This window comes from Microcaecilia unicolor, chromosome 4, assembly GCF_901765095.1.
Source record: "Microcaecilia unicolor chromosome 4, aMicUni1.1, whole genome shotgun sequence".
NCBI classification, from domain to species: Eukaryota; Metazoa; Chordata; class Amphibia; order Gymnophiona; family Siphonopidae; genus Microcaecilia; species Microcaecilia unicolor.
In genome coordinates this window covers 370007592-370035279 of record NC_044034.1, presented here as the reverse complement: position 1 = coordinate 370035279, position 27688 = coordinate 370007592, and the positions used below count along the sequence as shown (strand labels likewise).

General features: G+C 44.1%; 1 protein-coding gene across 1 annotated transcript in view; it reads right to left on the bottom strand.

The window, feature by feature from the left end:
* Positions 1 to 27688, bottom strand: part of DMD (dystrophin) — a 2615032-nt gene that overhangs the window by 1429112 nt on the left and 1158232 nt on the right. The window contains exons 25-28 of the mRNA XM_030202363.1: positions 15366 to 15521; positions 14846 to 15016; positions 8094 to 8276; positions 4186 to 4320 (exon numbers count right to left, since the gene is read on the bottom strand). Coding sequence (XP_030058223.1) covers positions 4186 to 4320; positions 8094 to 8276; positions 14846 to 15016; positions 15366 to 15521 — 645 coding nt within the window. The remainder of the gene's footprint in view (positions 1 to 4185; positions 4321 to 8093; positions 8277 to 14845; positions 15017 to 15365; positions 15522 to 27688) is intronic.

Sequence of the window (27688 nt, the reverse complement as noted above, 5' to 3'; positions counted from 1 at the left end):
CAATGGAGGGTTAAGTGACTTGGCCAGAGTCACAAGGAGCTGCAGTGGGAATTGAACCCAGTTCCCCAGGATCAAAGTCTACTGCACTAACCACTAGGCTACTCCTCCACTCATTCCACCAATAAGAGCCAACCTCATCAGTGATGTCACAATGGCTTGATTGCCCGATACTTGGCTCACTTCTGATATTGTGATGTCATAAGGGAAAGGGGGAAGGGAATGGGACTTGATATACTGCCTTTCTGAGGTTTTCGCAACTACATTCAAAGTGGTTTACATATATTCAGGTACTTATTTTGTACCAGGGGTAATGGAGGGTTAAGTGAGTTGCCCAGAGTCACAAGGAGCTGCAGTGGGAATTGAACCTAGTTCCCCAGGATCAAAGTCCACTAGACTAACCACTAGGCTACTCCTCCATAAAGAGTCTGTAGAAATGCTCTCCCGCCCCTCCATGTGGAGGTTTATACCACTGTGAACTTTCAAGTTTTATTTATACGGAACGAGAGACTCCACTGAAATAATAAAAGAGCACTGATGGACTTGGTCCCATTGTGGACCCATCTTCAAGATTCTGCACCAAATCTCACCAATTTCCGACTACTGTCCTTCTCCCCATGCGGCTGTCATCAGTGTTCACTAAAATTTGAAACTTTCTGCCACCCACATTGATGAAAGTTTGAGTTGGTAGTAGTATCTATTTTTGACCAACCTCATCTGCAGTCGCCTTTAGAAATCATTTCACTAATACAGATTTATTTCTCATATCAAGTCTGCTCATTAGAAGCTGCTAAATCCTCTGGCAGTGTCATGTGGGATGTCAGTCCACCATTCTGAAATGTAACCCACTCAGTGGGCGTACACACACATTTATTCACTTCTGTTTGAGTGAGAGGGGTAGATTGCTAGCAATTAGGGGTGTGCACTCATTTGAAATCACTCCATCCTATCAAAAAAATTCAAAACAATAAACAAATTTAACTTCTACTATTACTACTATGTATCATTTCTATAGCGCTACTAGACGTACGCAGCGCTGTACACTGGACATAAAGAGACAGTTCCTGCTCGAAAGAGTTTACAATGTAACTAGAACAGACAAACAGGACACGTAATGGAAAAGGGAATTACTAAAGTAGGAATGATAAAACTGGGTGCTGAACAAGTGAGTAAGGGTTAGGAGTTAAAAGCAGCATCAAAAAGGTGGGCTTTTAGCCTAGATTTGAAGACGACCAAAGATGAAGCTTGACGTACCAGCTCAGGAAGTCTATTCCAGGCATATGGTGCAGCAAGACAAAAGGAATGGAGTCTGGAGTTAGCAGTGGAGGAGAAGGGTGCAGATAAGAGAGATTTACCCAGGGGAGGAATGTAGGGAGAGGTGAGAGTGGAGAGGTACTGAGGAGCTGCAGAGTGAATGCACTTATAGGTCAATAAGAGGAGTTTGAACTGTATGCGGAAACGGATAGGGAGCCAGTGAAGTGACTTGAGGAGAGGGCTAATATGAGCATAACGACACTGGCGGAATATTAGTTGTGCAGCACAATTTTGAACAGATTGAAGAGGAGAGAGATGGCTAAGTGGGAGACCTGTGAGAAGCAAGTTGCAATAGTCTAAGCGAGAGGTGATAACAGTGTGGATAAGGGTTCTGGTAGTGTGCTCAGAAAGGAAAGGGTGAATTGGTGATATTATAGAGAAAGAAATGACAGGTTTTAGAAGTCTGTTGAATATGTGCAGAGAAGGAGAGGGAGGAGTCGAAGATGACATCTAAGCATGCATGAAAAGATTAATCTATGTAGTTTATCACTAAAAAAAAAGTAGGCTAGGAAAAAGCCTCAGGTTATCCGTTGTTGTAAAACCTCCTCTTTTTTTTCTTTTTATTATTATACAGTTTTTGTGGCTGAAGTTGAATAAGAATGCTATTAAAATATAAGGCTGCAATATAGATGTTCCTGAGCCAGTGGTTAAATTCTGCAGTGGCCACATCAGACTACTAGAGCTGTTTGCAGCCACCTATTAAGTAAATAATGTATTCAAAAACGTATCTTAATAGGTGGCTGCAAACAGCTCTAGTAGTCTGATGTGGCCACTGCAGAATACCCACTATAAAAAATCCAAAACAATAAACAAATTTAATTTCTAAGCATGCATGAAAAGAAACATCTATGTAGTTTATCATAGATATATGATAAACTACATAGATGTTTCTTTTCATGCATGCTTAGAAATTAAATTTGTTTATTGTTTTGGATTTTTTATAGTGGGTATTTTTTGATAGGGTGGAGTAAAATAATATAACAATACTAGTAAAAAAGGCCCGTTTCTTAACGCAATGAAACGGGTGCTAGCAATGTAATGAATTCCTGCCATTAATGTTTTCACGGTTGTATTCGGAATATAATTGTTGTTTACATGTGTAAGATTTCTTTATATACAATATTTTTTGTGTAAACTGTGTTACAATGTGGTAAAAGTTTTCCTTCAATCAGTTTAACAATCACATCAGAAGAGCTCCTTACTCCTGAGAATGCAACATACAGTTGCCCATGTGAGAGACTGAGAGTGACAGTGTGTTTTACAGACAGTAAGAGAGAGATACACAGAGTGTGTGTGATGTGTGTGTGTGTGTGTGATGTGTGTGAGTGACAAAGTGATTGAATGTTTGTCTTCCCTTCCGTTCTGTGCACTTGCCTCCACTGAGAGATACACAGAGTGATTGAGTGTGTGTGTGTGTGTGTGATGTCTGTGTGTGTGTGTGTGTGTGATGTGTGTGAGTGACAAAGTGATTAAATTTTTGTCTTCCCTTCTGTTCTGTGCACTTGCCTCCACTGATGTTCGTACCTCCCTGTTTATGATCGTTTGTTAGAGATTCAATCCACTCCACTTCCCTCCTCCAAGTTCCGTTCTGTCTGATTGGTTCTTCGTTCCTGTGACGTCGCGTTTGTTTGCTTGGCAACTATGCAGCGTTCCGTTTCCTCGACGTGAGGGCGGGGACAGTGAGAGCCAATCAAACGCTGAACTACAGACTTACGAACCCTACACTGCCACAGTGCCACGGAGTCAGCTTCAGAACTTTGGAGGTGCTTTTTATTATGTAGGATAAGTCTGATATCCTTAGTGATTGTAATTTATATATTTCATAAACCGCATTGGAAGGAAAAAAAGATTATCAGACAATTTAAATCTTTTCAAGTATCTTAATGTTGGAAAAATAATGATTGGAATTACTGATCTAGTCTTCTAAAAATTTGCAAAGATACCTGAAAAGTGAAGAGTGAATTTTTTTTTGAGTGCATTCTTTTGAAATGGCATAAGAAATCTCAACAACACATCCATGTCTTTCCTGTTATTTGGAAATGAAAATGAGCAGAACCCCCCCCCCCCCCCCCCGCTGTGCCATCAATACAGTGCAGTATTTCAGAAGAAGAGTCTGTATTTTTAAGAACATTGTTCACAATACATAAAACAAACATTCCCAGAAATAACACGAGGCAGCACAAATAGAGAGGGTAATACAGCATACACAGAAAGTATACAAAAAAAACAAAACAAAACTGGGCCTTCAAGACTGGGACAATTAAAATTCTTTATTAATGACCCGACACGGGCCGTGTTTCGGCGCTAGACAGCGCCTGCTTCAGGGGTCCATACACGGAAGACAACGTGCCAAAGTACGCATGTGCAGTGCTTTGGCACGTTGTCTTCCGTGTATGGACCCCTGAAGCAGACGCTGTCTAGCGCCGAAACACGGCCCGTGTCGGGTCACTAATAAAAAATTTTAATTGTCCCAGTCTTGAAGGCCCAGTGTTGCTTTTTTTGTTTGCAAAAATAACACGAGACATGACATGAAATGGACATTTTCTGGCTGCCCACCCTGACTAGCGACACTTCTGCTCTTATTGGGGTGATGATCCAGTAACTTTTTAAACCTTCAAAGGGGGCGTAACCTGAGGCCAAAGAGGGTGGGCATGAAAACCTTGCCCCCTGCCCTGCAGCAATTCATTCTCCTTGCTCATGCCAGCTCCGAGCCTTTCCTCTGACACAACTTCCTGTTCCTGAGATTTGCCATGTTCCGGTGGATGGATCCCTTCCCTCTAGAGAATCAGCTGTGGCCTTCTCTACACACCCCATTTAAGTGGCCGAGTTCTTCATGGGATAATTTCAGCAGAAATGCACTAAAATGCGTCTTACCTTCAGCACCTGCGTGATCTCTTCCGCCCCTCCCTTGATCTTCTCTGTAGACTTGAGCTTCTGCTCCAGGTCATTTAACCATTTATTCTCTTTTTCCAAATATGACAAGAGCTCACACCAGCATGCCCAAACTTCCTGCAGAGAAAAGACCAGACATGAGAGAAAAAAAAAGAAAAGCAGACACATAAGTAAACATTATCACATCCCAATACAATACGTATAAACCCACAAGCGTCAACACCCCAGGTTCCACCCTTCCTATCTCAGACAGCCTGAAAATTCTCGGCGTTACAATCGACCGGAACCTCTCACTAGAGAACCAAGCGAAATCTACAATAAAGAAAATGTTTCACTCGATGTGGAAACTCAAACGCATGAAACCATTCTTCCCGAGGGAAATATTTCGCAACTTGATTCAATCAATGGTACTAAGCCACGCAGACTACTGCAATGGAATTATACGGGTTGCAAAGCACAAATCATAAAGAAACTTCAGACCGCTCAAAACACAGCAGCCAGGCTTATATTTGGAAAAATGCGGTTTGAAAGCGCCAAACCCCTCCGAGAAAAACTACACTGGCTCTCAATCAAAGAACGTATTGCTTTCAAAATCTGCACCCTGGTTGATAAAATTATTTACGGCGAAACCCCGGGATACATGACAGACCTCATAGACCTACCAACCAGAAACACAACAGGATCAGCACGAACATACCTAAATCTCCACTACCCAAGCTGCAAAGGACTCAAATGCAAATCAACTTATGCATCCAGCTTTTCCTATTTAAGCGCACTGCCAAAAGTCGTAAAAACAACGTATGACCACCTAAATTTCTGGAAATCACTAAAAACAACCCTGTTCAAAAAGGCATACCCCACCGACCCAACATAAAAGCCTGAATACCTGCAACACAACGAAACCAAAGCACATAATGGACATAACTGACCTCTTCCTCTCTAAGATCCCCTAACGAGTCTGTCACATATGACCCTTATACTACCAAAATATCACCTGTACTTGTTCATACCAGAATTGGTGAATGCCGATACGGTACTATGTAAGACACATTGAGCCTGCAAATAGTTGGGGAAATGTGGGATACAAATGTAACAAATAAATAAACAAACATTGAGAATGAGAGCCATTCCTCATCCTCTTTTAAAAAGTAGCCAAACATTTTCTTCTAAAGCTGCCACAGGCATTCCAGTACCGATGACTGCAACCTCGTTCAAGCATCTTGGTAATTTCTCTACAGCTCACCTGAAGTTAGGCCAGCATTTTTCAACCATTGTGCCATGGCATATAGGTGTGCCGCAGCTGGTCGCCAGGTGTGCCGCAGGAGTTGGGTCAGCTTAATTTGTGCCAGAATGGAGTAAGTTTTCTTGTCTCTAGTGGACGGTGGCAAGGAGAAGTAATTCATGCAGCCTGCTCGCACCAACCCTGCGGCATTCCATCTGATGCTTCCTGCCTATGTGGAAGCAGGAAGTGACATCAGAGAGAAGGCTCCGGCATTGGTGCAAGCAGGCTGTATGAATCACTGCTCCCTGCCACTGACCGCCAGAGACAAGAAAACATTTAAAAGGTACATGATGGGTGGGGGGGGGGGAGGTCAAGAGAGACAAGGGGAGATGCCTGCTTGCTGGCTGGAGAGGGGATAGGAGGGAGAGATGCTGGACTATTTTTGTGGGGGTGGGGTAAGAGAAGGTAAATGCTGGACTATTTGTGTGGGGGGGGGGGGGGGTAAAATGCTGGACTTGGGGGTGTGCCTTGACTATTTAGTGCTATGTAAGTGTGCCGTGAGACACAAAACGTTGAAAATCTCTGACATAGGCATTGGGAAGCTGCACAAATTGTATATTGACAATTAAGAATGTTAAGTCTGCAGTTAGTGGTCTAACTTTAGGCAGAAGCAGTTACGCTGGCTCAATATCCCCCCTTCCCACCAGCAGCTGTGCGCTAAAGGAATTATATACCAACCACCCAACATTCAGCCTGCAGCGATAAGCTGGGTCTGAGCCACTTATTTATTGGGCTTTATTAACTGCCGTTATGAAGAGATTCACCCAAGGCGATGTACAGCAGGTACAGTTTAACATAAAACTTACAATTTTGTTAACAGCATAACAAGAGTAAAATAACCAAGAATAAACATAAATACAATAAATGAGGTAAACTTGAAAACAGTCAATTGAAACCTAATAATGGAACTACCGTGAAACAGTAACAAAAATATACATATTTAACAGTACTGAAATTCAAATACCAGAGATATAATACAATGTTAGCATAATACTAATGATACACCTAATAACCATCGTTAGAACATTCAACTAACATAGATAGGATGCTACAGTTTTTCAGCAATATGGCTTACTATATAGCTGAGGGGCCAAAGTTTAGATGGCTTCCTAAAGGAAAAGTCCATAGACCATTATTAAAATGGATTTGGGGAAAATCCACAGCTTGTTTCTAGGAAAAGCAGCATAAAATGTATTGTACTGTTTTGGGATCTTGCCAGGTACTTGTGACCTGGATTGGCCACTGTTGGAAACAGGATGCTGGGCTTGATGGATCTTCGGTCTGTCCCAGTATGGCAACACTTATGTACTTGGGATTCTGAATGGAATCTTGCTGCTCTTTGGGGTTCTACATGGAATGTTGCTACTCTTTGAGATTCTACATGGAATGTTGCTACTTTTGGGGTTCTACATGGAATGTTGCTACTCTTTGGGTTTCTCCCAGGTACTTATGACCTGGATTGGCCACTGTTGGAAACAGGATGCTGGGCTTGATGGATCTTCGGTCTGTCCCAGTATGGCAACACTTATGTACTTATGTACTTGGGATTCTGAATGGAATCTTGCTGCTCTTTGGGGTTCTACATGGAATGTTGCTACACTTTGAAATTCTGCATGGAATCTTGTTATTCTTTAGAATTCTAGAATCTTGCTACTCTTTGGGGTTCTACATGGAATGTTGCTACTTTTGGGGTTCTACATGGAATGTTGCTACTCTTTGGGTTTCTCCCAGGTACTTATGACCTGGATTGGCCACTGTTGGAAACAGGATGCTGGGCTTGATGGATCTTCGGTCTGTCCCAGTATGGCAACACTTATGTACTTATGTACTTGGGATTCTGAATGGAATCTTGCTGCTCTTTGGGGTTCTACATGGAATGTTGCTACACTTTGAAATTCTGCATGGAATCTTGTTATTCTTTAGAATTCTAGAATCTTGCTACTCTTTGAGGTTCTACATGGAATGTTGATACTCTTTAGGTTTCTGCCAGGTACTTGTGACCTGGATTGGCCACTGTTGGAAACAGGATGCTGGACTTGATGGACCTTCGGTCTGTCCCAGTATGGCAATACTTATGTACTTAATCTGGGACTTGCTGGCTGAAATAACTAGTTTGGAAAAATTAGTACAGCAGTTTAAAGGGGGACTAAATATATATTTTTGATTAGCTTTTGGAAGACAAAACCTCCTTTTTTTCAGATCAGGACAGTATAAACAAAAGAAGACAATATCAGAATACACTTACACATTACTTGTGCTTATGTGAGGTTATGATATGTAATTTTATTGATGTTATATTTTATTGATGTTTTTAAGTCACAAGCAGCTTTGAACCTTTTTAGGAATCTAGCGGATTAAAAATGTCATTTAGATCAAAATATATAAGGAAAGCAAAAACATTCCAATGACAGTCTAAAGGGGGGAAAGGTGTGGGAGGAGGGAAGGAGGAAGGAGCTAGTTAAAAAATGTATTGTTAGTCCAATAAAAAGGTATCGCTTTATTTTCATATTTTAATCTTTAAGGAGCACTAGCACGTTACTTTGCCCTTTTCTGAAATGTATTTGCTTAATAAATGCATGCATTTCCAAAGATCGAGAGAAGAACTAGCCTCCAAAGTCTTGCACTTTCCGTTCAGCCTGCTGCACAGTTGCTTGTAGTTGGTCACTAGTGTGTCGAGTTCCTTTGTTAAGCCCTCGTGAGCCGCTGGAGGTGCTCTGGCTATGAAATTGTTCACCGAGTCGCTCAGCAGCTCCACTTTCCCTTCCTTCTGCAAGGCTTCCTCTTTTGCTCTCTGAAAGGACAAAACCCAAGTTGCAATAAATAAGCTGCCAATGGAAACCTAATCTATAATGGGAAGCAAAGGTCTGAAAGTTAATCGCATAAAGGAAAAAAAAAGGTGAAATAAAACCAGAGCTGTGAGGTTGGGAAATAGAATGTTAGGTATTATTAGGAAAGGAATGGAAAACAAAAATGAGAACGTTATAATGCCTTTGTATCACTCCATGGTGCGACCGCACCTCGAATATTGTGTTCAATTCTGGTTGCCATATCTCAAAAAAGATATTGTGGAATCAGAAAGGGTAAAGAGAAGGGCGACAAAAATGATAAAGGGGATGGGACGACTTCCCTATGAGGAAAGGCTAAAGTGGCTAGGGCTGTGGGGATAAGTGCAGATCATAACCCAGTGGACACATCCTTTTGTGGCTGCCTTCATGAGAAGATGGGTGGGGGTTGGCGTCCCTGGGAATGGGTCTCTGCTCCATGTGCTCCTCGGGGCTGAGGTTCACAGTGGTCACATCCGGCAGATTCTCTGCAACTTTGCCCTTCACCTTCCTCTTCATCTGTTTTTGTTGCCTCAAAATCTCCATTTCTGTTAAACTCCACTAAGCTTGGGTCATATGCCTAACCATTGCCAGTGCTGAGGTTTACAATATCATGTGACTGTATCCCTGTCTTGGCCCTCACATTCAGCAGACCCTGAGACCATGGCCCTTTAGGATTTCCTGAGGCTGCTGCTGAGGCCACACAGGATCTGCTTGGTTCCCATCTGCTGTCTGTGGTGCAGTTGCAGTGGGAGGGTCAAGCACCTGCTGGGGGTGTGGGGGGAAATGTGCTGGATAATGCCTCAGTGTATGCACCATTCCTAGACTTATCTCATGCCCTCTGGCCTGCTGAACACAGAGTAAACTCTAGTCTGTGCAATGGCAAAGGACGTCTGCTGGTTTGTACCTGACTAGTTGCTATTGTGAGACAACAGACATGTGTATATTAATTCCTTTCCCTCCATATATACAAATGTGGGATACAAATGTAACAAATGTAACAAACACATTGCAGGCTCAATGTGGCTTACATAATACCGTAAAGGCATTCACCAAGTTCGGTAGGGGACAAGTACAAAAAATGTTGTAGTGGGATAGGGAAGCTAAGAATCAGTCAAGTTGGGTTAAGGTAAAAGGGTTTCTTAATGTCTAATATATCCCCCACATTTGTATATAGTTGTTTTCCCTTCCCTCACCTGTAATTTTATATGTTGTTTTAAAAATGTAAACATGTATAGGAAGCAGCTGTTTGCATCTTCCTAAGCCATCAGCCATGCCGGTTGTAGGCAAGGCAGTATGAACAGAGAGTAAACTTTAGTCTGGGCACTGCCTAGGAACACCAGCTGGTTGGTACCACACTGGTGGCTAGTGCAAGACAACAAACCTTTATTTAAATTAGCTGTATGCGGTCTGTCAAATTGCTGTGGGTCTGCAGGGAGGAGGAGTAGGAGGTATATTGGGCTGGGCGCCTGCTGAAACTAGGAGCTGCTGTCCCGTTCCTGGGGGCGGCAGTTAAAAGGCCTATCTATCCTCTTTCTCAAGAGACATCTGTGATGGGAACTTTGGTCCAGGCTCCAGTGTGGAGCTGGACTGGGGGCCCAGAATGCTGGTTTCCACAAATGTTTATATCATGTACCATCCAGCCCCATTAGCCCCAACTATCCCATGGACCAGATATCTGTAGGCAGCGTTGTTATAGGATTGTGCACAGATTGTAAACCACCAGGGGACGGATAAAAAGTGCAGTAGTGATGTAGTTGAGCAATCAGTCCTGTCCTGTGACCCACAATGCTGTTTCTTTGAACTGCTTTGTCTTCTCAGGTCCAGGTTACTGTAGTTACATACAGAGAGACTGGCATTGTTCAAGTTCAGCTAGTCACCCTCCTACAATTCCCAAGTAGGACATTAGCTGGGCTTTGGCTGTAGGGCATCTATGAGTGGGGCCTTTCCTGAGATGAGACCTTGGGCCAGATATTCCCCTACCAGTTCCTGTAGGCACCATGGCCTCTCAGATGGTGAGGAGATGCCCAAAGAACCTCTCTGAGACAGATGTGAAGGCCTTCTAAAATGCCACTTCCAGAGAGGGTAGTGGTAGGCAATGGCATAGCTACGTGGGGCCATGGGGGTCTGGGCCCCCTTCAAATTCCTCTGGGCCCCTGGTTTTGCTGTCGAGGGTTCCCAACCCTCACCAGCTGAAGCCTTGTCTAGCGCCGGTCTCCAGTGCCGCCGCGTTGCCTGCCCTGCTCTTTCTTCCCCCTCACATCCTGCAGGTTCCTTTTAGTGCAATTCAGCATGCTCAGTTTCACTAAAAGAAGCATACAGGATGTGAGGGGAAAGAGAGAGCAGGGTAGGCAACGTAATGGTGCCAGAGACCAGCGCTGGAGAAGGCTTCAGCTGGCGGTGGTTTGGGGACCCCACCAGCTGCAGCAGTGGGTGGGGAGCAGAGGGAGGGGGCGGCGGTGGAGTGGCACACCAAAATTGCTCCCCCCACCTCAGGCTATGGTCCCCTCCCACCACCAGGTCTGGCTATGCCCCTGATGGTAGGAACAGAATTGAGAGCTTGACTAGAAGATATTTATTTATCTGTGTGCAGGGGTCAGATGAAAGCTGGTGTTGGGAATGCATACGTTAAGCTATCTAAAGTGACAGGAAACGGGAAATGAAGAGAACTGATCAGAATGGATGGTTCTGTAGCTTCTTTTCTGTCAGCAGTTACTATGTTATCAAGTTTCCTGTATTATACAGTACATTAACATAGCCAACGACATATACACATACCTAAAAACAATATGCTTGTGGCGAATGTAATCCTGCTCCTCCACTACTTCATAAACTACAGGTCTAAAGATCATTTTTGTTCAATTTAATTAGCTTTGCAGAAATCAATGCAAAAGAAAATACAACTGAAATTGCATTTTGGTTTTGTTTGGGTTTCTGTTGTTTTTACCTAAAATTCATTATGGACACAAATCATGCACTCACTAAAGCAGATGCTGAATGCGACTAGAGCTGCTCTGATGTACAAATCAATTCAATTTTATTCCCTGGCTTGGATCACACTGCAAACACTGCATTAAGACATAATGGGCCCGACATTTAAACCACAGGCCTGCATAAGTGCTGGGATGGCTGCTGACCCTGGATATTCAATGCATTGAATATCTCTCTTTTTTTTTTTTTGGGCCGGCTCAAACTTAACTGGCTAAGTGAATATTCAGCACTGGCCGGTTAAGTTCATAGCGGCGAAAGGTTGGACTGCTATTTAGGCAGTCCGATTTGGCTGCTAATCTTAGCCAGCCAGAGTTTGAATATTTGCGGGCCCAATATTCAAACTAACCAGCTAGACTTTGGACCCAAAGTGGTTTCCTATTGTTCTTTAATATATTTAGCAAATTGCGCATCTTTATATAAGAAACAGGGGAATCTCCAGGAACAGCCCAACTCCCCCGGCATATCTGAAGTATTGTGTTCAGTTTTGGAGGCCGTACCTTGCGAAGGATGTTAATAAAATGGAAGCGGTACAAAGAAAAGCTACGAGGATGGTATGGGAGTTGCGTTCCAAGACGTATGAAGAGAAACTTGCTGACCTGAACATGTATACTCTGGAGGAAAGGAGGAACAGGAGTGATATGATACAGACGTTCAAATATTTGAAAGGTATTAATCCGCAAACGAATCTTTTCCGGAGATGGGAAGGCGGTAGAACGAGAGGACATGAAATGAGATTGAAGGGGGGCAGACTCAGGAAAGATGTCAGGAAGTATTTCTTCACGGAGAGGGTGGTGAACGCTTGGAATGCCCTCCCGCGGGAGGTGGTGGAGATGAAAACGGTAATGGAATTCAAGCATGCGTGGGACAGGCATAAAGGAATCCTGTGCAGAAGGAATGGATCCACAGAAGCTTAGCTGAAATTTGGGTGGCGGGGGGAAGAGGGGTTGGTGGTTGAGAGGCTAGGATGGGGGAGGGCAGACTTATACGGGGTCTGTGCCAGAGCCGGTGATGGGAGGCGGGACTGGTGGTTGGGAGGCGGGAAATACTGCTGCACAGACTTATACGGTCTGTGCCCTGAAAAAGACAGGTACAAATCAAGGTAAGGTATACACTTATGAGTTTATCGTGGGCAGACTAGATGGACCGTGCAGGTCTTTTTCTGCCGTCATCTACTATGTTACTATGTTACTATGTATATCGTATGTTAGATCCACTCAAATTAACGAGCGGTCCGACACTTCCATGGGTCCTTTCTCTGCTTGCGTGACTCTAAAGAATAATGACTGGGCCACCAGCACATAATCCAAACGAGACCACGTTTGGTGCGCTTTCGATTGGTGCGTATAATCTTTCGTAGAAGGATGTAGTAAGCGCCACGGGCCCACTAATTTTAATGAGTTACACAGTAATGGTAAACTACCGCTCTCCCCTATGTGAGTCCCCGTCCCCGATCAATTTAGCTGAATATCCATGGTTTCGTTAAAGTCCCATGCCCACACCCATGGTGCGTCCGAGTGCTGAAGAAATTGGTTGACCGACAGACGACAGAGGGTGGTAGTAAATGGAATCCGCTCGGTGGAAATGAAGGTGAGCAGTGGAGTGCCTCAAGGGTCAGTGCTTGGGCTGATTCTGTTTAATGTACTTGTGAGAGACATTGCTGAAGGGTTAAAAGAAAAGGTTTGCCATTTTGCAGATGACAGGAAGATAGCCAATAGAGTGGATAACCCGGAGGGAGTAGAAGCCATGAGAAGAGATCTCCAAAAATTAGCAGAATGGTCCAAGGTGCCGCTTACAGAATACGCTTAGGCACAGATTTTTTTTAGCGTCATATATAGAATCTGGCCCTTAATGCTGGTGTCTAAATGGTACCAACCGGTGTACCTCAGGGTTCTGTTCTCGGCCCTCTCCTGTTCTCCATCTACACTTCTTCCCTTGGCTCTCTGATATCATCCCATGGCTTTCAATACCATCTCTATGTTGATGACTCCCAAATTTACCTCTCTACCCCTGAAATCTCAACCAGCATCCAGACTGAGGTTTCAGCCTGCCTATCTGACATCGCTGCCTGGATGTCCCACCGTCACCTAAAACTTAACATGGCCAAAACCGAGCTTCTCATCTTTCCCCCTAAACCTACCTCTCCTCTCCCCCCTTTCTCTATTTCTGTGGATAACACTCTCATTCTCCCTGTCTCATCTGCTTGGAACCTTGGTGTCATCTTTGACTCCTCTCTCTCCTTCTCTGCTCATATTCAACAGATTGCCAAAACCTGTCGTTTCTTTCTCTATAACATTAGCAAAATCCGTCCCTTCATCTCCGATCACTCTACCAGAACCCTTATCCACACTCTTATCACCTCTCGTCTTGATTATTGTAACCTGCTTCTCACCGGCCTCCCTCTTAGCCACCTCTCTCCTCTTCAATCAGTCCAAAACTCTGCTGCGCGACTCGTTTTCCGCAAAAGTCGCTATGCTCACATTAGCCCCCTCCTGAAGTCACTTCACTGGCTCCCTATCCGTTTCCGTATTCAGTTCAAACTTCTCTTATTGACTTATAAGTGTATTCACTCTGCCGCTCCCCAGTACCTCTCCACTCTCGTCTCTCTCTACGCCCCCCCTCGAGTACTCCGTACTGTAGATAAATCTCTCTTATCCGTCCCCTTCTCCTCTACTGCTAATTCTAGACTCCGTTCCTTTTGTCTTGCTGCACCTCATGCCTGGAATAGACTTCCTGAGCCTGTGCGTCTAGCCCCGTCCTTGGCCGTTTTCAAGTCCAAACTTAAAGCCCACCTCTTTACCACTGCTTTTGACCCCTAACCACTACTCACTCACCCTGTCCTTTATCCTCACTTATTTATTCCCTTACCCTTAATCGTTCTGTCCGTTTGCCTGTCTTATCTAGATTGTAAGCTCTTTGAGCAGGGACTGTCTTTTTGTGTATGGTGTACAGCGCTGCGTATGCCTTGTAGCGCTATAGAAATGATAAATAGTAGTAGTAGTAAATGGTAGCACCCTGTTATAGAAATCCCTCCTGTAGGTTTCCCAATATACAGAAATGCCCCTTACATCACTTTTACGATGTTATAGCCAAAGACCCCACAAAAGAAAGCGGAACTTCCCAGGGCTATTTTCTTCCAGCTCTCAACAAGGTAATTAACAAGAGATTGCTTCCAGCCAAAACAACCACTGACCCACATCAAACTGTGAATCAGTTTGAAGTAGCAAGTTGTTTTCTGTATAATTTATTGCTTAATATATCAAGCAGGCTTCAGGAAGGGTTATCAAGTAATTATCTGGCAGTTAGGTTTTTAATTTAACAGCTGATTTCTTGGGAAGTTCCTTAATTAAACCAGTAGTGAATAGAAGGATTCCTACAAGGCAATTAAAACAAAAAGAAAGTCAAGTGTAAAAGTACATCGAGATTAGATGTAACTCTAAGGAGAGACAAAGGGCTTTAGAATGCAGAAGATCAGAGATTGGAACACATTCATCAGGGCACCAGAAATGCATTTCCACCTATAAACGAGCGAATCAACCTACAGGCTCACCTTCAACTCCTCAACTGCATTTTGCAATTCTTCCGGAGTTTTGTACTCAAAATCTCTTTGCAGGTAGTCCTCTTCCGCTTGCGTTATCCACTCCTGCATCTCGGACAAATCCTTCCGCAGGCTCACTGTCTTATCCAGTCCGCCCTTCAGCGCTTCCTTCTTAGCAAAGGCCTTTATGTGAAAAGCAAAAGAGCCATTGAGTGCCCTAAACACTTCTACATAAGGAGTACAACCAAAAGAGGCAAAGTAGACAATCAATACAGATCAATACAAAAGAGCAAATGGGAAAACAAACCGAAAACAGAAGTCTGTTTCTAACAGTGGCCGATCCAGGTCACAAATACCTGGCAAGATCACAAAAAAAGTTCAATACATTTTACGCTGCTTATCCCAGAAAGCCAGCCAAACCTTTTTTTTAAACCCTGCTAAGCTAAATGACTTTACCACATTCTCTGGCAATGAATCCCAGAGTTTAATTACCCTCGCAGCAAAACTGATTTTGCATGTGGTGCTCCCCTACCTGTTTACAGATGTGCTCCCACTGAGTATTGAGGTCTTTGACTTCCTTTTCCAACTGCGATGCAAACTCTGGCTCTGCTTCTTTCTTCAGCCTCTTCCCAACTTCATTAACGCTGGTCAGACTGGGTTGTATTGTCTGGATATCATTTACCAAAGCCTAGGGGGGGGGGGGGGTTACAGAAACACATGGAACAGCTGTTCAAGTTAAGTTTCATTGAGATTCATCAACTTTATTTATACCTCTGGAATCACTTTTTTTTCATGTAGGACAAATTGTTTTAACCATGTGAGGACCACCTCAGACTGCCTATATGAACAGTTCCTTGATATGTATGGAGAGAGAGAGAGAGAGAGAGAAACTGCTCATATAGGTCTTGTCTGTTCATATATGGCGTTTATAATGGATTCCAGTCAGAAAAAAATTCTCTCCTGCAAATGTAGACCTGCTCTCAAGGTGTAAAAGTGTGTAGGTACTCTGCCAATGTCCATATATTTTATAATTACACACATGTATCACCAAGCGTCTTGAAGCACTGGCAGACTGGATGGCATAAAATAAGTACATAAGTAATGCCATACTGGGAAAAGACCAAAGGTCCATCGAGCCCAGCATCCTGTCCCTGACAGCGGCCAATCCAGGTCAAGGGCACCTGGCAAGCTACCCAAACGTACAAACATTTTATACATGTTATTCCCGGAATTGTGGACTTTTCCCAAGTCCATTTAGTAGCGGTCTATGGACTTATCCTTTAGGAAACCGTCCAACCCCTTTTTAAACTCTGCTAAGCCAACCGCCTTCACCACGTTCCCCGGCAACGAATTCCAGAGTTTAATTATGTGTTGGGTGAAAAGAAAGTTTCTCTGATTTGTTTTAAATTTACTACACTGTAGTTTCATCGCATGCCCCCTAGTCCTAGTATTTTTGCAAAGCGTGAACAGATGCTTCACATCCACCTGTTCCACTCCACTCATTATTTTATATACCTCTATCATGTCTCCCCTCAGCCGTCTTTCCTCCAAGCTGAAAAGCGCTAACCTCCTTAGTCTTTCTTCATAGGGAAGTCGTCCCATACCCGCTATCATTTTTGTCGCCCTTCGCTGCACCTTTTCCAATCATGTAGGCACTGAAATATTTCCCTACTCACCAACCCTTAATGGAAGCCCTCTTCCCCTAAGGATTCTATCAAAGTAGTAGATGAGATCCTACAGAGACACCTTTCATTTGACCTACAGCTTCCTACAGCATGATTACAAGGTCCTTTTATGCTTCTCCGACTGCTTTGATTGGTTCAGGGGATTTTAGACATCTCAACACAACAACACTGGCCTAGTCACTGGTATTAAACTATTAGACTACTGCAATGCACTTCACAAAGGTTGACATTCATCTTTGATCAAGCAATTCTATACAGGATTCCAAAGTTAGGCTCCGAGATGCAGTGTGCTGAGTGCAATTAGGTGCCCAGAGGGCACAAGATGATATTTCAATACCAACATTTAGGCTCACCCATTCACACCATGTCAATAGCAGGCTTAAATATGTGTACCTACCTGTGGAAGTTTAGCGCGTAACTATAAACAGCTCCCAGAGTTGTACACCCAAATTTGGGTGTCTGCCCAAGATGTGAATGCAACTTAATTGAGTAATGGGCCCTTACTGAAGTTAATTGGCTGTGCGCTATTCTATAAGGCATGGTGCCTACCTCTAGTAGCGTGTATCCCAAGAGGGGGCATGGCTATGGGCATTTACAGAATACTGCAACAGCGCACCTAACTTGAGCACTGGCAATTACACCAGGTTTCAGCAGGCGTTAAAAGACAGATGCAGGAATTGGTGTAAGTGATTCTATAAATGGAAGGTGTTCGTCATAGAATCACGCCTGGTGACGATTTTTTTCCAGCGCCGTATTTTAATCGCCATTTATAGAATTTCCCCCTTACAGTATTCTATAAGTTCCGCACATAATTGTTGGACATGCCTATGCCCCGCCCCTTTACCTCTCCCTGCGAATGCCTCCTTGCATTTACGCACTTAAGTGAGTTACACACTATAGTTATAGAACACCCAATTAGCACCCAACCAGCACTTACACACGTACCTGTAACAGTCATGCGCTCTATAACTTAAGTGTGCATCTTGGCATTGACCTTTAGGTGACCTGTTATAGACCGAGGAGGTTAGCTCATAATGCCACTATCTGATTTCTTTTGGAGAGGGGGGGGGGAAACAAAAACAGATTATGAGAGCCTCCTGCTGAAAGAGCAACATTGACTTCCAGTGAACCCCATCATTTCTGAGTTACAATCTGATCGTACCCCTTCTTATACCTCAGTCCACTTTGAGATGACTAGACAATACTTAAAACTATTTAACGGGCCAGGAATGGATCCCGGCCATTTAAATAGGGTTTAAGCGCTTAACAGTGTATATTCAGTGAGAGATCACCAGTTATCTCTCACAAATTTATTCATTTGTTACATTTGTATCCCACATTTTCCCACCTATTTGCAGGCTCAATGTGGCTTACATAGTACTGTAGAGGCATTCGCCAATTCCAGTTTGAACAAATACAGTAATGTTGTGGTAGAATAAGGTTCGTGTGTAACAGACACATTAGGGAATCATAGAGAGGAAGAGTTATTTTATGTCCATTACGAGCTTTGGTTTCGTTGTGTTGCAGGGTTCAGGCATTTAAGTTGGGTCGGTAGGGTATGCCTTTTTGAACAGGTTAGTTTTTAATGATTTCCAGAAGTTCAGGTGATCATACGTTGTTTTCACGGCTTTTGGTAATGCGTTCCATAGTTGTGTGCTTATGTAGGAAAAGCTGGCTAACCACTAACCAGCTATATCACATAACATAGCCAGTTACACGTGGATATGCAGCTCCTAACCAGCTATTTTGAGCAGACAAAATAGGGCGCTTAAATATCAGGCCTATCTTTGAATGCTAAAAAGTTAACTACCTAGCGCTGAATATCGGCATAGCCAGTTAACTTTTTAGCAGCCAAAATAAAGCGTGATATTCAATGTCGTACGCTGGGTTTAACGACGGTGGTGAACAGTCGCCGGCTGAATATCAGGCCCTGTGTATTCAGAGAAATGACGCCAGTTCTGTGGAAAACCCTACCCTTAAAATTCACATTAGAATCAAGTTTATTAAGATTTATTAACCCGCCCGACAGTACAAACTACCAGGGAGAGAAGAGTCTAAACAAATAGGAAAAGCAGACATCCGGTATTCAGCAGACAGGAGGTGAGAAGGGTAGAACTACAATTGTTGATAAAAAAGAGGGGTAGGGGAAGAATGATAGGGTGGCAAATTCAAGTTATAGAACCCCAAGTGGGATCACCGGGTTCACAGCTTCAAATGTGCAGAAAGGGGCACTTTAGGCAGTGGCGATCCTAGCCTGCATGACACCCGGGGCGGATCGCCGATGCGCCCCCCCTCGGGTGCAGTGCGGACCCCCTCCGGCGAAATGACACCTCCACCCCTGGCGAAATGACACCCCCCTGGGTGCACGCCGCTGGGGGGGGTGCCACGGCGCGCGCCTGTCAGCTGACTTCGCTGACTACGCTAACTTCGCTGCAGCTCCCTCTGCCCCGGCCGGAACAGGAAGTAACCTGTTCCAGGGCAGAGGGAGCTGCAGCGAAGTTAGCGAACTCAGCTGACGGGCGCGCCCCGCGGCACCCCCCAGCAGCGTGCACCCAGGGCGGAACGCCCCCATGGCCCCCCCCCTTGGTACGCCACTGACTTTAGGGGACGAGGCTAGGGGTAGGGCATCAAGAAACAGGAAGGTTTTAAGTTCAGTTTTTAATTGGGCTACTGAGGAAAGTTGGTGTAGGTAAGCGTTCCGCTCCCTGGACTAAGAACACGAAATGTCGTGAATGTTCGTATATAATGTCTCTGTAAGTGGAGACCTGTAAGCGATGTTGAGGTCAGGGTAGTAGTCCTGGTGGGCAGAGGCTTAGCCAGGTTTTGAGGTCAGGGGGAGCAGACATTTGTAAAATAGGCGCCCTGGGAAACTGGCATCGGCGCACATAGAGCTGCTGCTATGATCCCGCACCTGGCTTTCTTTCTTATGTTACTTTTACTTCACAGCCAAGTAGTCAGGGAGGCAGTCGCGGCACCAACCAATAAGCGGGGGGCAGGTCAGGGAAGGGGAGGAAACCGGCAGTGGTGCAACACAGCCATGACCCCACGCGTGGCTTTCTTTTCTTACTTTTAATTACTTCGCAGTCAAGTCGGGATCAGGGAGACAGACAGGCAGTATGTGGCGTGAACCAATAAGCGAGGGGCGGGTCAGGGATGGGAAGCAAACTCGCGGTTCCTTCAGGGACTGGAAAGGCGCTTAACCTATGGCACGTAGGCGCCATTTTCTTTGAAAATCTGTTTGGGGGAGCGACCGCTCCCCCTGCGCCCCACCTAGCTACGCCACTGCTGGTGTGGTAGTATGGAACAATGTTTTTGGAAGGGAAGGTGTCCTTAAGTGATTCGTTTCGGTACTTGAGGGCAATTATAGATAATGAACTTTGGTTTGACTGCCAAATTTTGAGGGTGGTGAGATCTGGTTTTGACACGGTCACCTTGCATTTGCTTGTGCTTTCCTTTGTAACTACCAGAATGGATTATGGAAATGTGGTATATTTTGGTCTGCCTCGGCACTTGTTGAGGAGGATTAGAACGTTGCAGAATTCCGCTACTCGTCTGCTAGTCTACTAGGATTAGGGGGCACTAAATGAAGCTACAAAGTAGTAAATTTAATCTGAATCAGAGCAAATATTTCTTCACTCAACGTGTAATTAAACTCTGGAATTCGTTGCCAGAGACTGTGGTAAAAGCGGTTAGCTTAGCGGGGTTTTAAAAAGGTTTAGAACGCTTCCTAACAAATAAGTCCATAAGCCATTATTAAAATAGACTTGGAGACATCCCCTACTTAATTCTGGGATAAGCAGCACAAAATGTATTGTACTGTTTTGGGATCTTGCAGGTACTTGTGACCTGGATTGGCTACTGTTGGAAACAGGATACTGGGTTTGATGTTCCTTCGGTCTGTCGCACTTATGTACTTATGTAGATGGTATTGGAACCAGAGAACAGGTGACTCCTCTATATTTACAGTTCCATTGGTTACCGGTGGAATTTAGGGCATTTTTAATTTATTGCATAAAATTGTGTACAAAAGGTCATTAGTTCAACCTTATTTGCTAGGGAAGAACTTGAAATCAGGGGCAACTAGGGAATGCTTGAGCTAGACTAACCGTCACTAGGGAAAGCGCTTTCTATTGGAAAGCCCCACTGTTATGGAATCAACTCCCTCTGGAGTTGAGGCAGGCATAGGAGTCAACTTTTCAAAATTATTGGAGGTGCTAAACCCAATGTAAATAACCCTCCTTGAACACATACAATGAATTTTCTCAATATTGGGGGTGCTCAAGCACCCACAGCACCCACAGAGTCAGATCCAATGGAAGCAGGAGAAATCATTTTTATTTAAGGGGAGATTTAAGAGTTACCTTCTTCAAAAGGCATTTGTACAAGAATTGTGACTGGATGAGGGTTAATCTGTGCCTTTGTCTCTTTAGGATGGATGTGTGTGGAAAGTTTAATCTTGTCGCTTGGGTATTTTCATATTTTTAATGGCGTTCTTTTCGCTCTGTTTTATATTTATATATTATTGTAAACTATTTTGATATTTTTGGAAGCTGGAGTGGAGGAGTTGTCTAATGGAGAGTGCAGTGGGCTTTCATCCTGGCAATCTGGGTTCAATTCCCACGTCAACTCCTTGTCACCTTGGACAAGTCACTTAGGGGTCCTTTAGTAAGCCATGTAAGCATCTATGCATGCCCAAGGTGCGCCAAAACGGAGTGACCACCTGACTACAGATTGGGTCTTGCGGAAATTTCATCTTTGGCTCGCATCCGATACGCATATCTGAAAAATATTAGTTATTTTCAGACATGAGTAACGGACACGCACCAAATGGCATTTATTTATTTATTACATTTGTATCCCACATTTTCCCACCTCTTTGTAGGTTCAATGTGGCTTACATAGTGCCGGAGAGCAGTTGCAGACTCCGTTGTATATAAATACAAGGTGAAGTTGTGATAGGGTAGGGTTCATGTGGTAGGACCACATAGAGGAATCGTTCGACGGGAGAGTTCGGTGATGGCCATTACGAACGTTTGCGTTGTTGTGTCGCAGAGATCAGGCATTTACGTTGGATCTGTAGGGTATGCCTTTTTAAACAGGTGGGTCTTGAGTGTCTTTCTGAAGTGTAGATGGTCGTATATGGTTTTCAAGTCTTATGGTACTGCGTTCCATAGTTGTGTGTTGATGTAGGAAAAACTGGATGCATAAGTTGATTTGTATTTGAGTCCTTTGCAGCTTGGGTAGTGCAGACTTAGGTACGTTCGTGTTGATATGGATGAGTTTCTGGCTGGTAGGTTGATTAGGTCTGTCATGTAATCTTGTGCTTCACCGTATATGAGTTTATGAACCGTAGTACAGATTTTGATTGGGAGCCAGTGTAGTTTTTTGCGAAGGGGTTTGGCACGTGTAGGTCATTACCGCCCGGATTCTTTACCTCTAGGTCAATGGCTGGCGGTAAGATCTCAGACCCAAAATGGACGCACGGCAATTTTCATTTTGCCGCATGTCCATTTTCGGCCAAAAAAAGGCCTCTTTCACAGGTGCGCTGAAAAATGGATTGACGCATGCCCAAAACCCATGCCTACACTAGTATAAGCCATTTTTCAGCTCACCTTTGTAAAAGGACCCCTTAACCCTCCATTGCACCAGGTACAAAAAACTTAGATGTGCCTCTCAAGGAGAAGGTGTAACATGATCAAACTTCCGAAGGTGGCTGATGAGATTAATGGCAGTATTTGGAATTAACTGTAACCTGAGTCGATTCTTAAACCGGAGGCCCATATATAGAGAATTACAATAGTCGAGCTGACTAATCACCAGTGAGTGCGTGAGAATGTTTAATGCGGAGGAGTGTAATAAGGTTTGGATTGATCTGATGAGGCAAAGTTTACAGAAACTGTACCGCACTACTCTAGTGATATGCAACTTATCCTTAAAATCGAGCGTGGTACCGGAAGATTGGAGGGTGGCCAATGTAACGCCCATTTTTAAAAAAGGCTCCAGGGGAGATCCGGGAAATTATAGACCGGTGAGTCTGACGTCGGTGCCGGGGGAAAATGGTAGAGGCTATTATTAAAAACAAAATTACAGAGCACATCCGAGGACATGGATTACTGAGACCGAGTCAGCACGGCTTTTGTGTGGGGAAATCTTGCCTGACCAATTTACTTCAATTCTTTGAAGGAGTAAACAAACATGTGGACAAAGGGGAGCCGGTTGATATTGTGTATCTGGATTTTCAAAGGCGTTTGACAAGGTACCTCATGAAAGGCTACAGAGGAAATTGGAGGGTCATGGGATAGGAGGAAATGTCCTATTGTGGATTAAAAACTGGTTGAAGGATAGGAAACAGAGAGTGGGGTTAAATGGACAGTATTCACAATGGAGAAGGGTAGTTAGTGGGGTTCCTCAGGGGTCTGTGCTAGGACCGCTGCTTTTTAATATATTTATAAATGATTTAGAGATGGGAGTATCTAGCGAGGTAATTAAATTTGCTGATGACACAAAGTTATTCAAAGTCGTTAACTCGCGACAGGATTGTGAAAAATTACAAGAGGACCTTACGAGATTGGGCGGCTAAATGGCAGATGACGTTTAATGTGAGCAAGTGCAAGGTGATGCATGTGGGAAAAAAGAACCCGAATTATAGCTACGTCATGCAAGGTTCCACGTTAGGAGTTACGGACCAAGAAAGGGATCTGGGTGTCGTCGTCGATAACACACTGAAACCTTCTGCTCAGTGTGCTGCTGTGGCTAGGAAAGCGAATAGAATGTTGGGTATTATTAGGAAAGGTATGGAAAACAGGTGTGAGGATGTTATAATGCCGTTGTATCGCTCCATGGTGCGACCGCACCTTGAGTATTGTGTTCAATTCTGGTCGCCGCATCTCAAGAAAGATATAGTAGAATTGGAAAAGGTGCAGCGAAGGGCGACTAAAATGATAGCGTGGATGGGACAACGTCCCTATGAAGAAAGATTAAGGAGGCTAGGGCTATTCAGCTTGGAGAAGAGACGGCTGAGGGGAGACATGATAGAGGTAAATAAAATAATGAGTGGAGTGGAACAGGTGGATGTGAAGCGTCTGTTCACGCTTTCCAAAAATACTAGGACTAGGGGGCATGAGATGAAACTACAGTGTAGTAAATTTAAAACAAATCTGAGAAATTTTTCCTTCACCCAACGTGTAATTAAACTCTGGAATTCATTGCCGGAAAATGTGGTGAAGGCGGTTAGCTTAGCAGAGTTTAAAAAGGGGTTGGACGGTTTCCTAAAGGACAAGTCCATAAACCGCTACTAAACGGACTTGGAAAAATCCAAAATCCCAGGAATAACATGTATAGAATGTTTGTACGTTTGGGAAGCTTGCCAGGTGCCCTTGGCCTGGATTGGCCGCTGTCGTGGACAAGATGCTGGGCTCGATGGGCCCTTGGTCTTTTCCCAGTATGGGATTACTTGTGTACTTATGTACTTGGCTGATCTGATCGCAAAAGGTAAGTTCGGAATCTATAATATGAAGATTTCGAAACCTGAAAGCGCCAAACCCCTTAGAGAAAAATTACATTGGATTCCATGAAAAGATCGAATTGCGTTCAAAATCTGCACCTTAACTCATAAAATCATTCATGGAGAGGCCCCATCATACATGTCAGACCTAACTGACTTACCAGCACGATATACCAAAAGTTCATCATGTACTTTCCTAAGCCTCCACTACCCCAATTGCAGAGGACTTAAATACAAATCAATACACGCATCTAACTTCGCATACCTCTGTACACAATTATGGAATAAACTACCGAATACGATAAAAACAGCACACGACTTGACAACCTTCCGGAAGTTACTGAAGCGTGGATTTGTTCAAAGAGACGTACAAAAAGAATCCTCCTTAATGACGATTCCTAATCTATACCAGAACCAACTAATATTAATGACAGAGGTATATAAAATATTGAGTGGAGTGGAACAGGTGGATGTGAAGCGTCTGTTCACGCTTTCCAAAAATACTAGGACTAGGGGGCATGCGATGAAACTACAGTGTAGTACATTTAAAACAAATTGGAGAAAATGTTTCTTCACCCAACGCATAATTAAATTCTGGAATTCGTTGCCGGAGAACGTGGTGAAGGCGGTTAGCTTAGCAGAGTTTAAAAAGGGGTTAGACGGGTTCCTAAAGGACAAGTCCATAAATTAGTGATTTATGGACTTGGGAAAAATCCACAGTTCCAGGAATAACATGTATAGAATGTTTGTATGTTTGGGCAGCTTGCCAAGTGCCCTTGGCTTGGATTGGCCGCTGTCGTGGACAGGATGCTGGGCTCGGTGGACCCTTGGTCTTTTCCCAGTGTGGCATTACTTATGTACTTATCATTATTGAACATTATATCTTATCCTGCTCTCACTTATATGTTATGTATTATCATTTTATTTACCCTATTTACCTGATATTCTTGCACATTAATTGTAACAATATGCTGAACCTCTTACTCTGTTAATGGTGATGCCATTGCTATATAATGTAAGCCACATTGAGCCTGCAAACAGGTGGGAAAATGTGGGATACAAATGCAGCAAAATAAATAAATAATGGCTTCCAGAAGACGGGTGGCATGTACCAGGGGGACAGGGGTATCATTAAGCAAAATTGGGGATGGCTAAGTCTGTTGGTTCTGATTAGAGAATAGAATCCTTGCTTAGAAAACGTTAATAGGACCTTAAAGCATATTTCTTTTCATAGCCAGAGTGAGCGGTTTCCCCTGATGGTAATATCATTCCTTCTGCAGACCCCTGGAGTAACTCAGGCCAGATGATTGTTGCTTTAACTCACACTCTTTCTATTCATTTATTACCTCTCTACTCTGGAAGCCTAGCCTGGTTTGCTATTTAATTTGGGTTTTTTTTTAGTAATTGTAAAGTGCAAAGGTACTTCATGATTTGTGGTTTATCAAGAGAAATAAACAGACATAACTGCACAATGGTGACACCTAGTGGCTGCATTTAGGGCCCAGCACCGTCCATGCTGTTTGCTGCTATATAAAACTGGGGCAAATTCCAAATGAAGGCTCATGGTGCTGGATTTGAACTCTGGTTTCAAGCGCAAATGGAAACTGCCAGTTTGAAAAAAAAAAAAAAAAAGATATAAATCAGCTAAGTCTGACATGCAGTGACTATGGAACATTTTTCTCAATAAATTCCAGTGATACTCCCAAAGAATTTGCAGTACAGCTTCTGTAGCTGGAGTCACCCAGAAAGATTCACAGAAACTCTTCAGACAAAAGCCTGTGGGCTAATCATCTGTTCCCTGTGTTGGCCATTTGCTACTCACATCTGTCTTACTTTGATCAGGAACAGAGCAGCCTGCAGAATGAGATACTACAACCGTAGCAGAGGTAGCCCGATTATTTCACTGACTGCAAGGTGTGCTGAAAAATGGCCTGAGGTCGTGTAGGCGCAGGTCATCCAAACCTTTTTTAAATCCCGCTAACTGCTTTTACTACATTCGCAGGCAACGAATTCCAGAGTTTAATTAATCAATAGAAATAAAACAAAATAAAACATGGAAAAGAAAATAAGATGACACCTTTTTTATTGGACATAACTTAATACATTTCTTGATTAGCTTTCGAAGGTTGCCCTTCTTCATCAGATCGGAAATAAGCAAATGTTGGTAGATGACAGTATATGTAAGTGAAACATCAAAGCATTTCAGTGACAGTCTAACAGGATTGGGGGTGGATAGCTGAGAGACAGGAAGAGGGACAGGGAGGTATGCATGGAGATAGGAGAGTGACAAAGCAGTACAATTTTATGGTTTATAATGGGCTAGAAAACCCAGATCTTTGTTAAGTCCTGTCTGGTGGGTGTCCAAATATTTAATCATTCTGACTTCAAAGGTCTCACGTTCCTGTATTGTTTTAAAGTTCCCTTTCAGGATTCTCACCATGAAATCACTGGTACAGTGTTCTGGTTCTGTAAAGCGCTTCCCCAGAGGCGTGACTTCTTTATTAGTAGTGGCATTTTTCATATGGTGTCTATGTAAATTAAATCTCTTCTTTAGCATCTGACTTGTTTCTCTATGGGGGTGCCTGGCGCCGGGGTCTGTGTCTCTCTTTCTCTCTCCTGCAGGGGCCCAGGTGATCACGTCCTGACAGGAGCAGGAGAGAGAAAACTCCGGCTCCGGGTCCCCCTTGGAGGCTGGGGAGGACCTGGAGGAGCAGACACAGCAGGATGGTGGGGTTCCCCCCAGGCCCCTCCAGCAGAACAGCCTTCCTCCAGCGCTTCTCTTCTTCACTCTGCCGCATTTCCTGTGCCAAGTGTCTGCTTTTCCCCTCAGGCTGCGTACGCTCGGTTTTGAAACCAAGCATGGTGACCTGAGAGAAAAGCAGCCGCAGGGGCAGGCCACAGGGCAGAGTGAAGAAGAGAAGCTCTGGAGGAAGGCTCTTCTGCTGGCAGGGCCTTGGGATCCCTGCCAGCCATGGTATTTACAGATGTGGTGGGCGGGGAGCAACAGCGATCCTGGGGGGGGGGGGGGGGGGGGGGGGGGGGGGGGGGGGGCGCGGCCCTGCTCCGGGCCTGGATCAGGGCTAGATGCACTAAAATAAACGAGCCAGTAACGTGGGTTTTAAACTGGTTCTAGCCAGCTCAACAAGCAAGTAGTAAACCGTACTATGCACAAAAGGCATCTCCGAGCCATTTTCCGATCACGGTAGCAACTAACGAAAACAGAATGTAAACGAGCTAACTACTATAGTAATGTGGACGCGTCGCGATGCACTACCGATTCTGAATCATGCACAAAAGGAATCTGAACCCTTTACCGTGATATATTGAACATGTGCTCAGAGGCTGCCGGTAGTCCAGAGCTGTCATAAGCACGTCATAACACATCCATGTAGTGCGTGCATAACCCTCCGACGTGCTATATATGCGTGGGTACGCGCGCGTGCACATTTGTCAGGGAAGTCATGGCTGCACGTGGGAGAAAGCCCAACTTCTCCGACATGGACGTGCTGTGGCTGGCGCAGCTGTTCACAATAAACAAGAAGCGCTTATTCCCCCCGTCCGGGGAAGAGGCGCAATATAATACACGTGGACCAGGGCTGGGAAGTACTGCAGCGCCTGGAGTCAAGCAACGAGGCAGACACCACACACCAGTAACCGTTGTGATCA